The sequence below is a fragment of the Eumetopias jubatus genome, unplaced genomic scaffold (genome assembly GCF_037043125.1).
Source record: "Eumetopias jubatus isolate StellerSeaLion01/CBP00866 unplaced genomic scaffold, mEumJub1_p1.0 scaffold_5, whole genome shotgun sequence".
Classification (NCBI taxonomy): Eukaryota; Metazoa; Chordata; class Mammalia; order Carnivora; family Otariidae; genus Eumetopias; species Eumetopias jubatus.
The window spans coordinates 72799874-72814384 of NW_028274811.1; the positions used below are offsets into that span (position 1 = coordinate 72799874).

Consider the following 14511-nt stretch of genomic DNA (forward strand, 5'->3'; position numbering starts at 1 on the left):
TTATTATGTTATGTTAATCACCATACATTACATCATTAGTTTTTGATGTAGTGTTCCAAGGTTCATTGTTTGTGTATAACACCCAGTGCTCCATTCAGTATGTGCCCTCTTTATTAATTTTTAAATGTGAAATAGAGATACATTTTTTCCCTAAATACTAATAATATAACAATCTCATACCCTGGCTGTAAGAGGAAGCTAAATAAATCAATAGGGTCCTTGTAACACACGTACAACTTTTTCCTACTTGGTGAAGAACATGCTGTCCTATAGATTTCCTTTGTCAATATAAAGCAAAATACATTTCAAAGACTGCATTGATATTCTAGAAAAACAATCATAAAATTTAAATCAACATGAATGGATACAATTTGTGAAAATTTATATGAACTGAGAAATATTAAAAAGGAAAGTATCTAGACTTTTGTTCATGCTTCAAAGCAATGTAGCCATGTATGTTTTATATTAAGAAAAACCAGAGGCAGTGCTTGGTGTAAAATGTTCTGTAATCCTGGTTGAAATTAGCAATTTAAATTTGTTGAATGAGGTTACAGTGCAGTATCTAATGCACAAATCACAGAGATTTGAGTACTTGCATAGTTGTTAAAAAATGTATCAAAAGGCCATGGGTTAACAATAATGAATGTATGTTACATTATTATTATTAAAATATGCAATCTGATAATAATTTATTTGTTTTACAAATGCATTGGGGGGTTAAAATTTTTCTATTCATCTGTGACAAACCATGAAATTCAATATCGCTCACCATGACCAATCCATGAAATTTGTCAACTTTGTTCCTGATTTTCACAGGGCCTTCCTCTCAGATGAAATGACCCGTTGAACTAAGAGCATAGCGATTTTTTCATCTATGGTAAATCAGTTGAGTTTCCTAGGATTTATTATGTGCTTCAGACCTTGAGCTTTTTATGATTATGAACTATTATGCATATAATCCCAAACTTATGGCAATTTATCTCACTATTTCTTCCCTTTGTGAAAGAATTCTCCATTTCTAAAATTAGTTCTCAAGGGTAGGGTTGCCAGAAGAAACAATCTATAAACAATGGGTTTGTTGAAAGTCAGAGTGGGTGAAAATTATAGGGAAATTGAAATCAAACTTGTTAATTACCCATAGAATTCCTAACACAAAAGTCTCAAAATTTACTGAAAATCAAGATTTATATATTTCTCTTACCAGAATCTTCCAGAAAGGAATACTCTACCGAATTTATCCTAAGAAGTAGAAATATGCGTACTTTTTCCTATCCAAGAAACTAAGAATATGCAATTATCTAGTCTTTCAAGATAAAGTGACTATTTTGAGGGAGAATTTAAACAAAATTGTATTATTGTTTTATGATAAGATCTACTTCAGCGTCTTCTCCAATATTACCAATTCGAAGGAAATAAATCAGAAAAGTAGTTCAAAATTTTTAATTTCCCTAAGTCTTATTTACTACATAAAACTCTTCCACATTTTAAAAATGCAATCGATGAGTCTCTCCTTTGCTGTCCTGCCCGCTACTCCCTTCCAGTGTATTAATAAACTTCTGTCTCCTTTGTTCTGCCTTGGGTGAGTTCTTTCACCCGATGGGGTCACCCCACATTTGGTACCCCTCACCCGGAACCTCTGATGGCCTGGCACTTTCCCTGGATTCTCCGGGACTTTCTCAGGACTTTTCCCCCAGTGGATCGCTCTAGTACTCCTTGGGAAACTGACGACCTTGGGGAACTGAGTAACCAGCAGAGGTTACTCCTCTGTGAGGATATCTGAAGCTCCAGAGGGAGCCAGTTCCCCTCTTGCCTTTGGAGGGAACCTGCCCTCCCTCTCCTTTCTGTTTTTGGCTCTTCTGCTGTCTAACCCTAGTACGCCTCACACAACAGATTTCTGGCCAGGGCGGCTCCTCGGTGTGGTCTGAAGGTCTGAGGGTGAACAGGTTGGACTCTGGTGCCTGTGAGGGTGAAGGATCCCTTTCCTCTCCTCTCCCATTCCACCCTCCTGAGGCCTCCATTCCTGACATGTGGTGCAGCTGGTAGGGGCAGCTCATCCAGGGTGAAACCACACACATTACCACCTTGGTTGGGACCCTTTCCTGACACTGGCTGACTCTCAGCCACCTTGCTTCTTTTGGGCTCCCCTTTTTTCCTTTGTTCCCTCGGATCCAGCTGCCATCTTGATCTATGGGCAAAAAACGTTCCCACGAGTCTGAGTGAATCCAACAATTCTGTACAAATGATGGTTCAACAAGGATCCCAGCCCATACCATCGAAAGATCCCCTCCCCCTAAATCCCGTGGACCTGCCCACCAGGGATTTTCACTCAAATCGCCTGTCTGCGTGTTAATATAATACCATGCTCTGGTCTATACCTGCACAGAACCCCTGACAGACCAACAAATTTAGGTAGGAACAGTGTGCTGCCTGTCCAGCATGAAGCAGCTACTGAAGATGAGACTTCCACCCAAATGTCAAAGATCCATCACTGTTGATCTGTCATGGGGGAATGCGGAGGACACTGTTAGGCAACAGGCGTGAGCAATGAAAACCTGAGTAAGGGAAAAGGGCCCATGGTGAGCACCGGGCTGAATGCAAACAGGCTCTCTAATGACCCACCTCAAAATATCCATAGGCCCTAGCTGACCAATGGGCTACTTGAAACCTGGCACGGGTACTAAAGAAGGAAAATTGCATACATTCCCATACCTCCTCACTCTTCCTCCTAACTATAGCCGCCCCCCCCCCCCACTGCTTCCTGGCAGACAGTCTCTCCTTTCCTCTTATGCCTGCTTCTCCCTCATACTGTATTCAATACACTTCCATCTCATTTTCCAAAAAAAAAAATGCAATTGCTGGGGCACAGGGCTGATTTAGTCAGTAGAGCACGTGATTCTTGATCTTGGGGTCGTGAGTTCAAGCCCCATGTTGGGCATAGAGTTTACTTTAAATAAGCAAATAGATGGATAGACAGAAAATAAAAATGCAATTACTTATTCCTATTGCCACCTACCATTACTAGCTCAGACACTACAGCCCAATACTCAAAATGCAAATGGATGGCAGATTAACTGACAATGTGGAAACATTAGGTTTCTTCCAGATTTGGGAATATTTTGGCATCAACTTTTAAAATTTTTCTATTAGAGCAAAGCACTTTATATCAAATTAAAACTAAAAAATATTTTCAAGAGAGTAAAAAGCCATTAGATATGATTTTCTTCTTCATTAAGTATCAAGCTATGATTGAAAATAACCAACCCATTAATAAAATCACTTAAACAACTCAAATAGTGAAGCTCAAGGTAATCCTGATCCTACTGGCGCCTTAGCATCTGATTGAGATTGACCGATAGAGATATAACAGTATTAGTTCATTTTGTAAAATGGCCCAAATCACAATATCAAAAACGCACTTCAAAATATTTCTACTTGCTACTTCACACAATTCAATAAGTAGTATGAAAATAACTTTAAGTCCCGTTATTTACATATCACAATAGCTAAAAAGAAAATATGTTTGATACTTACTGATACAATTCAGTTAAGGGTGACGTCAAAATGACTAATGTTGTGAACAGATTATTACAATGGGTATGAATTTTAAAAATTTTATCATCTATATACTCATGAGGATTCAAAAGCTTCTGTACAGATGGACAAACTGACCATAACATGTTCTCAGTGCATATTAAAATTGTCGTGACATCAAGTCTATTGGAAAGAAAAAGAAAATCATGTTAAACTGTTTTTCTGCTTGGTATATACACTATCCTTCATATCTTTTATATTAAACATATATAAGAATAGAAATATTTGGTTAGATACCAGAGCTTCAGAGATCAAAGAGAGAAAGAATCAAAGCTTAGCATTTGAGTTTCCAGGTGTTAGATGACTCATATAGCATTATCTTTAGGAATGGTGAGGTCTATCTATAATACCGAAGTGTTTTAGGAGTGCTTTTCTTTCTTTTTTGTTTTTTTTTTTTAAGGTTTATTTTGCATTATTAGGATACTGTTCAAGAAGCTCAAGAGATTTTCCTTGAAATTATGTCCAGCAAAAGAGGAGCCAGATTAAAAGAAAATTTGCTATTATCCACATGTATATGATAGGTAAAATTTTGATAGGAGAACAATTCTCCTTATCCAAGCACAGGCCGCCAAAAGAAAGTTACAAGTTTGGGTAACATGTTTCCCCAGCAAATGGGAGAGGAAGAAAAAAATGAGACCAGAAGCATAAATGGAGAAGACTACAGTTTCCAAAATTTTCAATATTGAAGAAATTTGTGGAAACTTTGTTGTATTTTATAATCTTATTCATAAACTCATTTCTTCGTTTCTATCTTTCCTGTGTTTTAACAGAGACCCAAAGATCTGTTTAAAGATTATTTTGGTATATGACTGAATTGCACAAACCTCAGTTAATTTTTTCTTTTAAATTCAGTGTTCAAGAAATAGATGATGGAAATCATGAAGTGATAAGAAAACAAGTAAGTATGAAGATCTTTTAAAATGAGACTTTGGCCTCAAATTTATTTATGTATTTATTACATACATATATATAAAATAAGTTTACATATATATTACTAACATATAACACATATTACATACGATATATATGGTTTTGGTCATATGATGGTTGGAGGCCACTGGAATACGAAAACATCAATAACTGCCTTTAGGAAGGTTTAACTGCAATTTGCATCCATTTGCTCTAATAGTTAATTAAACAATTACAAATCCAAGATATATGTACACACACACACACACACACACACACACGCACACATACACACACACACTCTGATTGCCACAGTAACAATGGTTTAGTATTAATCAAATAAAATTATTTATTTATTTTTCTTTAAAAAACTGTAAGAAATAACTCTAGCTTTTCATGGCATTTTTATGTAACCACCCAGAAAACATAAACCAAAAGTCTCTATAGTACAGTCAATTAAACATACTACTCAGTAAATCTGATTTCACAAACATCTCATAATGACTTGCCACCTCCTAGTCAAAAGGGATTTAAGCTACACAAAAAAGAATGAAGGTACTCTTTGCTCTCAGAAAAGACTTTCCATCTATTCTTCTCAGTTCAGTGCTTTAAAAAAAATGCTTGGTCAGTAATTCAAAACAGTCTTTGCAAAATACCATATTTATGAAACACCGTAGCAGGACCTAAATACCCTTCAAATGCAGCATGCTTTACAAGAACATGATCAGGAAATGATTCCTGCTGCCAAAAAAAAAAGCCTCTGGTGTCTTTAGGTTTTTCCTAATATATATCTGAAGAAAAGACAGATCTTAATCACATTAGTGAGAATATTTATAAAACAAAAGCCTCTTCTTTGCCTGGACTGTTGTAGTCTTTTACGCACATTGTTGTAGCCATTGCCTAGATGCCTCGTAGACCTGGACTATAGTTTAGTCATTACCACCCAGTGACTGCTGCACCTCTTTGTCTGTGGGTCCCCATTTTACTGCACTGGTTTTTAGCAATACATGATGGAAAGAAAGGAAAACAATAAAGGAGAAAAAGAAAGAAGTGATTAGAATATATCAAGAAGAAAAATTAATAGACAAAGGAGTTTCCTGATGAAGATAAACTACACTATTTACTTATTTTGATTTTGATTTTTTTGAAGATTTTGAAGACAGAGAGAGAGACACAGCGAGAGAGGGAACACGAGCAGGGGGAGTGGGAGAGGGAGAAGCAGGCGTCTCGCGGAGCAGGGAGCCCGATGCGGGGCTTGATCCCAGGACCCTGGGACCATCACCTGAGACGAAGGCAGATGCTTAATGACTGAGCCACCCAGGTGCCCCTAAACTACACAATTTAAAAGCTTAAAAACAAAAAGAAAAACTAAAATCCCCTGGTTGTCTAGAATTTCAAAATCAAATTAACTGCTCCATCACAGCACTGCTGCTTCCTTCTCCATTTCAGGCCTCAATTTTCCCTCTTTATCTTATTTAATAACCTTTGTATATAAATGTCTTAGACTGTAATACATCTTGAATCATTTTTTTTTTTTTTAGAAACAAGTGGGTTCTACATACAGTTTTAAGAAAAAAAAGAGCAAAGTTATTTTGATTGAAGTTCCACATTTCCACTTAAGTTATCTCAGGAGAGTTGAATATGATTTCCTTTCAGATGTTAGAAACATGTTAAATATACAAGGAGTTATGTCATGAGATTCAGAATTACATTCTGCTTTATACCAGTCGATGAAAAAGTTTTCTTGAAAAGCAATGGTTTTCACAACTTCAATTACCTGATCTGTGGCGTTCGCTTGTAACTGGGATGGGCCCGAGCATATCTGGAGGCCAGTAGACCCAAAGATTTCTCCAGCACTTCTGTTAGGATCACCTGGGCTAACTTAGGGGGCAGAATGGTCCAGAGATCGTGATGAAGAGCACAGAAGAAATAATGCCACATCTGGAGTGAGAAGGAGCATCTTTCCCCCTGGCAAAACCACCACACATTAAACAATAGACTCACATCTTCCAAAATGTCAGTTTGCTTCCTATGAACGTAATTAGTTCAGGCTGAAAGGAAATAGCTGGAGAGTCAGACACACTCAATGACCAAGAAAGATTTTTGACAAGATGTAAAACATCCTTATTGACAAAGGAACATATGTTTTATTTCAATTACGAGACCAGATATTCTAGTGCAAATCCAGGCCACAGGCTTTTAACCCAGCATACCTTGATTTACCTACTCCTAGCCTGGAGTTTAAAATTTACTTTAAGCAATCAACTCTACAGTTGCCAAACAAGTCATGCTCATTTAAGATAGTGGTCTGGTTCTTCTAAAATTAAATTTTAATAATTTAAATTAAGTATGTATATTTTCCTAAGACTATTACCATCATGGAGGTCACTCTTATAAATGTTTGAGATTTCACATTATAATGAAATGACAGGAATAAAGATAAACTTACATACCACATACTTATCAACATGCATGAAACCAAGGGGGGATGGGTAACTATTAAAGATTATTACATTAGGCTACTTCATTCATGGGGTTTTAATAACCATGCTAGAAACAGATACCATAATGGTCTGATTTTATAAGAGTTTGTAAAGCTTAGGCAGATGTTATCATTTCTTAGCATTTTTACAGTACTTTATACTTCCAAGGGGCCAGATTCTCCTTCCTTTCCACCCCCTACAGACCCAAGGGGCCAGATTCTCCTTCCTTTCCATCCCCTACAGACCTCTTCTGTGGGTACCAAATTCTCCCTGACCACAGAGGAAGACCCAAGAGCAGCTAAGACCAGTGGGAACAGGCAGAAATGAGAATGTGGCCTCAAGTGATTTACAAGCATTAATGAGTTAACAGGCTCTCAGGGAGGTATGCTAGTCGTTTGACCTCATTTTCCTCAAAGCAGATTAAAAAAACTACTTGAAATAGGAAGAGTAGAATGTTTTTCAAGTATTAACCCTGATTGTTACCATATCAAAAATTAAATGAGCAAAACTTCGCATTTTATCTCTAAGCAATCCTCTTTGACTTAAAATTCCTGCTTTGCCCACTACTGATAGCTCTCAAACATCATTAAAAAAAAAAATCTGTTTTTTTATAGCAAAAGTTGATAGTTTCTCAGGCGGATATGTCTATCAGTATTTTCCTTACATACTATTCTTCTGATAATTTCTCTGATTGCTAAAATCTTTGGTAGTCACTGTAAGAATAATTTATGGTCAATTTCTATTGACTTTCAAATGGAGTTTATAAACGAGTAGAACTGGTATACTTGGGTGGGAAACTAGAGCATCATTTTGTCCAAGAGTCAGGTTCAAAGGAGGGGGGTTTTGACCACTTCTGACTTCTGGACTAGACATATATCAAAATTGTTTAAGAAAAAAAATTACAAAATTCATGTGGAAGTAGCAAAATTAGAGTTTCTTATACTTTCTTTGCTGTGTGTTCTGTGATAAGGAACACTTTTTAAAATTTCCTGAAGTAAGAAAGGAGCTTTAAAGCTTGATTTTGTCATACTTTTTGTGTTGTATGTTAACTAAAGCAAAATTGCCCCAGCTGATGTAATGACAAATATGAATGATTTACACTAACTCTCTCCATGGCAATGGACGGGTGCTTTTAATAATGTGGCCAACATGATTTCTCATACTTTTCAAAATAGAAATCAATTTCCTTAATAGATATCAATAAGCGAGAAAACAAAAGTAACGAGGCATGCAGATTTCTTTCCCTGAACGTGAAAAATACTTAGAGACTTTTTAAAATATAAACTTCATGTTTACTTAAAAATATTCCGAATTGGTCATCGTTCTTCACAATTCTCTTCGAAGTGTGTGTAACTGTAATGTATGCAAGGGTTTTCATTAAACTAACTGTGATTCATTTATTTGTCTGACCTGCTTTCTTTATTTGTTGTCATTTCAAAACTATTCTGCTAGTAAACATCTGTTATTTTTATAGACCCACTATAATGTAAACAGATGTGAGCTTTTATTTAGATTATATATCAGGAAACAAGCAGCTGGGCTTTATTATAGAAGCCATTCAATATTATCTTTGAACAGACAATTCTTTATTCTTTGACTATTGGAAAACACAAGTTGCTAAAATTGAGCAGATGTCAACTATACTAAAAGCTTAATTTTAAACATGTAAGCTGAACACCCACGTGCCATCTGACCAGCACCTCATCAGAGAGATACGGAACTCTCTGACTCTCTCAACCTGACAGTTTAGAAAAGGGAAATTATGTATCTAGGGCTCTGTTGATATCACAAAACACGAGCAAATATTCCTTCATATCTTGTAAGTTCTTTCACTATTTCCTTACTACGCTCTGCACATGGCGACAGGCTCCCCTGAGATCTCTATCCCACCCTTCGCCTCCAGTCAGGCAGATTTCATCTCCTTTCCTCTCAAAACGGCCCTGCTAAAAACATACTAGTCCTGTTTCACAGATCAGTTGGAATGATGGGTAGAGGAGAAGAAAAGGGTGCAGGAAACGGGATAAAACCATTGTAAAGTACTCTGGTTGTCAAAACAGTTTAAAATTTGTGCTATTTTTAGAAGTTTCTTTTTTTTGGTAAATAGGAAAGCAGTATCACTTTATTTTCCTGAGCAATAAATAACAACCACTAACTCTGCAATTAAATCGTAACCACTGACCATTTAAGTATAAGGAAGCTACAGTACCATGTAATCACAGGGTAACTATCTCGTTATTTCTGTCTTTGAAACTAAACCCTCGTCATAAGTTCTAAGGGCTGTATGTTACATGGTAATTTGTTTTTTTTTTTTTTTAATACTTGGTAACTTCAATAACAGGTTCTCAGTGCATCCACTTATTATTTATACCGTACAACTCTTCCAGCTCCCGATTTGCATGAGAGAAGACATAATACCCCGATGTTGGACACAGAGTGAAATGATACCTGTGCCTCAATGAAAACATTGTATAAAATTGCTCATTAGTGCACTGACATATTGAAATAGTTTGAAACCGGAGGTGGACTCATTTTCAATCTCTCTGTTTACCTCAAGGCAAATAAGGAGAGTGGGCTGCTGCCGAAAGAGGGGAAGATCAATACTTTTGCTCTCATGTCAGGCTGCCCGCGGCACCACCAGAGCCACCCAAGCACCCTGGCACCACCACCTTCTCGCGCTTGTTCTGCTCACTGCTGTTTGAAGTACGTCCGGTTTGGAAAACCCTACACGAATGCTCTTACAAAGAGAAAAACTTTCTGGGAAGGGCCTCTAAAGGAGGGATGAAATGGCCTCAGAAAAAGTGGAAAGTCCTTTAAGAGAGCTTCTGAGCTAACTTTCTCTGTTATGGCAACATTTATTATGATAATAACTCCGGCATATACAGAGCCACAGGAACCTTGGGCGTCAGGGAGTGGACAAGAGTGACTCCACAGAATAATACTCCACTCTGTTTTTCCCAGTACTCCATGGCGATCAGGACAGTCAGGAAAAACAAGAATCCTAAGCTTCGATCCGGAGGAAAGGGCAAATTGGGAAAGCTAATGAAATCGGGCTTGACTGATGAATTTCTTTTAAAAACCCTGATTATGTTTTATTAAGATATTATAAATGTTTCACCCTGCCCTGAAATCAACTTCAAGGAATTTTAAATATTGGCGCTTACAGATAATCGATGGGCTTGAGGGGAAGGGAAACTGATGAAGCCTGATGATGAATAATTTTAATTGGTCCTGGGTTTCGTTATACTGGGAATCATTAGGCTTTAATTTGGTAGAAATTTGGGATTTCAAAACATGGGCTAAATGAAAATAGGGAAGCTATAAATGATCAGATGGGTCTTAAAGCACCTTCATAAGAACATACGAGAGGGCAAAAAAATATGTACAAAGAACAAAGTGGCTTAAAAAAAGACATTTAGCAAAAACAGAAATACAGTAAGAAAAAAAAAAAGTGCAGGAATACCCACAACCGGTCCCTTTGGAGAAAAATATAAAGTTGCAGCATTTTGGCATAATCTCTTTGACTTTTCATTATATCCCGTTATATTCCAACTTAGATAGCACATGCTGCAGCTCAAATTAAGTTATTTTTACTTTTAAGCAGAAGGAGAGCTCTGATGTCTAGCTCTTTCAGGTTTTTAAAAAATGTTTCTCCTAAGTACAAATTCAATATTTAAAAAATATTATCCTAACAGCCTTCGTGTGTTAGTAATGCCAAACTCATGTTTCTAATTAGCCAGAAAGCAGGTAGGCAGTAAAACATATTTGTGTAAAAAGGAGGGATAGTAAACTTAACTTCACACCTCATAAAAAGCTTTGTAGTCATCCCAGTGGTGGCTCTCAGAATCCTGTAAAATGCTTGTAGCACAAACTCTGACGCAGTAGTCCGTAACCTGAAACTGGAGAGTGTTGATGAATTCCTGATATCTTTGGACAGGCACCAGGAATACGGGTCTGTTCAGAGGGAATGATCAAAGAGACAGAGATTTAAGGCCTGTGCAGTAGACGGTAACAATCCCCAGTACTACAAATGGTTTTGATTATTAGATATCAATCATTCATTTCCTCCTAATGCTGAAGTCTGCATCCACATTCACTTTCCAAAAAGGAAAAAAAAAAAAAAAGCCGGTCTTTGTTTTGCAAGTCCTTTGAAAACGTACATCTGCTGTTCCACAAATATGCACTTCAACTTGAGACAAACTGCATTGTCAATACATCATTCAAAAATAAAAGTATTCTTTGTAAGCCTATTATTAGAGATCAGTGCATTATTTAGGCATTAGGGTATCGTTATTATAGAGAACAACATGCATTTGTCAGAACTAACTTTTATGAAGCTATCACATGTCCCAAAAACATACTCTTTTTGTTTTAAAAATTGTAATTTTGTAGATGTCAATTATCTCATAAACTGTTTTAAAATATTCTGCAGAAATACTGTGATTTCTGGCACATTTTGTTTATTAATTCAAGTGTGATTCACCGTATCTGACTACTTACGGGAATTAAAGAAATATCAGAGCTATATTCTGCATCAAGCCAAATTTATTTTACTTTTATCTTTAGTTATTTATATCACACCTTCTTATGCTTTCTCTCCTAACCAAGGGACTACAAATGCTGCGTCAGGAATACCGCAGAGATTGTCGGACTCGGGCTGGAAAGCCAGGTCCATGTGGTCCTTTGCAAGAGGCTATGCTGTCTCCTAGAGGGTACAAGGGTCACTGGAAAGACCATGTGGTCATCTTTATTCTATTTCCAGAAAATACACAGTCTTTTTAGACTACAAATACATGAGAAGTAAGACTGCCAGATGCTTTCTGCTCAAATATTAAGGATAGCTTATTACTATACAGATGCTTTGAAATATGTTTACATTGGTCAATAGAATAGAAGGAAAATGCATTTATTCTCTATATAAGTCCTAACATCCTGTTTGCTTAGAAACAAAAGAGAGAAGTGCCTATGTCACTACTTGTATACAAGGGACAAAAACAAGCTTAGTTTTCCTTTCCAGGGTAGTCAGTGTGGTGTGCCTTACAAAACGGAAGGTTCTGTTTGGTCAGGTCATCAATAGCATGCAGAAAATCGTTGCTCCTGATCAGAATATGGAAAATGTATGGGTTTCTCTCTGGAATAGGCCTTAGAAAGAATAGCTGTCTCTCTTCCTAATCTATGTATCTGGTTTAATCGATCCCATGCTCCACCTTTTTGACATGTTCAAGTTAAGACAAATGAACATAATTCACCATGTTCATTGTAATTTTCTCCTTCTCAAATATTATCATCAAAATTTCATTCCAGTGATATCCAAAGATTACACGTTCCTTTAAGCATGGCCATCAACTTAATGTAAATGACACTCACTTCTTAGTATTTTCTTTCATCAAATCATCATACTGCGTAAAATGCTGGAAGACATAGACCGCTGTGGAGAGCAACGTGTGTAAGTTTGTCAGGGGTGCTTTGGCAGGAAACTCCTTGCCTCTCTCTTGCAGTCTCGCCAGGACAGCTGTTGCCACTTTACAACAGGCCTCCACAAAGTTTGCTCTAATTTCCTGGAAAGAATCATCTCTGCATGCCAGAGCCAGTGGAAGCATTGTGTCAAGTTTTTCCATGATGTCAGAACAAAACTAGGGAGAAATAAATGTAGCACTGAGTTATTTGTACTCTGACAGCACCGTGTAATTTATGTACAGGGGAGCCAAATTCCTAAATAATGAATTTGGCATCAAGCATAAATATAATGACACAACGTTATAATAATCAATTTCTCAGTTTCTTGTAGAAAGTTAAATGTTTTATGTCTATAAGGAAATACCAAAAGGATGCTTCTCTATATATAACCTTCAAAACTTATGCTTTCCAGACCGAAATTATGAAAAACTCATGAAAGGGCTTTACATGACAATGCTTTATTTGTAGTTAATAGAACTTGGAAAACATGTATCCTTGATATTAATCTGTATTATTTTTGAACTTATTCTGGTTTCTTTGCTGAATTTTCATAAAGTATCTTCTTATTAATCACCACCTATACATAAGGTCTATCAATTTATTTTAAATAATCTAGAAGCATCAGAAACAATATCACATGGCATCTTCTTATTGGTAAGGAGTCAGCAACTTTCAGAAGTGATGTGACTGGCTTTTCAGTCGTTATTATGAATCTACTCTTTCTCAATGGCAAAGGAAGTAGGAGGGATGGGAAGGCAATACTAGTCTGCACTCCCAATTTGCCAACAGTCTTCCCCGGGGAATGTTCTAGAGCCTCAGGTTGGCAGTAGCCAAATAAGGAGGCCATCTTTAAGAATGCTCTTTAAAAAAAAAAAAGAAGATTTTTATTTATTTATTTGAGAGAGAGAGAATATGAGCTGGGGGAGAGGCAGATGGAGAAAGAGAGGCATACTCCCCGCTAAGCGGGGAACCCCATGTGGGGCTTGATCCCAACCCTGGGATCATGACCTGAGGTGAAGGCAGTCGCTTACCTGACTGAGCCACCCAGGCACCCCAAGAATGCTCTTTTAAAAACATTCCAATCATAAGTTGCTGAACTTGTTGTGTGCTTAATACTGAGTAACTGTATTCATTTATTTGCATAATTACTTCCTATTTTCTCAGTATGCTCTGTGACTTTCAAGGCACAAATAAAGATGCAAGATGGATGTTAACGAAATAGAATGTGCATTAGCATGTAAATAAAGATTTAAAAGTTGCCTAGACCAATAAAAGACAGTAATTCCTTCAACCTCCTCAATTTTTCGGGGGAAATCATTCAAAGGTATAGCCCAAACAAGCAGTTTTCCCAGCTCCCCACGAAGTCACAGAAGCGTCTGCTTTAGGGACCTCAGACTCTTGGAGCAACAAGTTGGCCACAGGTTTCAGTCTTTTTTGCTAGCAGTGGCTGTGGCCCATGGACACCAGAGAAGAAATCTGGTACTGAGTTGGATACCAAGTATTTGCCAAGAGACTCAACAACTGTTCTATAGGTTCCCTTTGCAATGTCTTATATATATTTTTTAAAATTTATTTATTTGAGAGAGAGGAAGAGAGAGTGAATATAAGTGTGGAGGGAGGGACAGAGGGAGAGAATCTTCAAGCAGACTCCCCACTGAGTGCAGAGCAGGACTCGATCCCACCACCCATGAGTTCATGACTGGAGCCAAAACCAAGAGTCAGATGCTCAATCAACTGAGCCACCCAGGTGCCCCGCAATGTCTTATATTAAAAAAAAAAAAAAATCTCATTATGCCAGTCGACAGTTTGAAAGGATTTCATTCGACACTTGCCTTTGCAATTTTCTTTGGTTGATCCTCCTCAGGAAACACATGACTGTCTTGCCAAACTTGCTGCACATTTACAAGGGTCATAGCATAGGTTATAGCCAAAGACCTTTCATTCTGTTCCTGTTGGAGAATTTTTGTGGAAAAATCTTCAATTGCTGTTGTTATACAATGTGCCATAGGAAGAGACACTTCTTTAAATGCACTTCGCCAAGCAAAATCTAGTGAAATAGCCTGAAATATAAATT

General features: G+C 37.2%; 1 protein-coding gene across 1 annotated transcript in view; it reads right to left on the bottom strand.

The window, feature by feature from the left end:
* KIAA0825 (KIAA0825 ortholog) overlaps positions 1-14511 on the bottom strand; it is a 358837-nt gene that overhangs the window by 276336 nt on the left and 67990 nt on the right. Inside the window, exons 6-10 of the mRNA XM_028089323.2 lie at positions 14270-14497; positions 12348-12613; positions 10784-10934; positions 6278-6468; positions 3532-3714 (exon numbers count right to left, since the gene is read on the bottom strand). Coding sequence (XP_027945124.2) covers positions 3532-3714; positions 6278-6468; positions 10784-10934; positions 12348-12613; positions 14270-14497 — 1019 coding nt within the window. The remainder of the gene's footprint in view (positions 1-3531; positions 3715-6277; positions 6469-10783; positions 10935-12347; positions 12614-14269; positions 14498-14511) is intronic.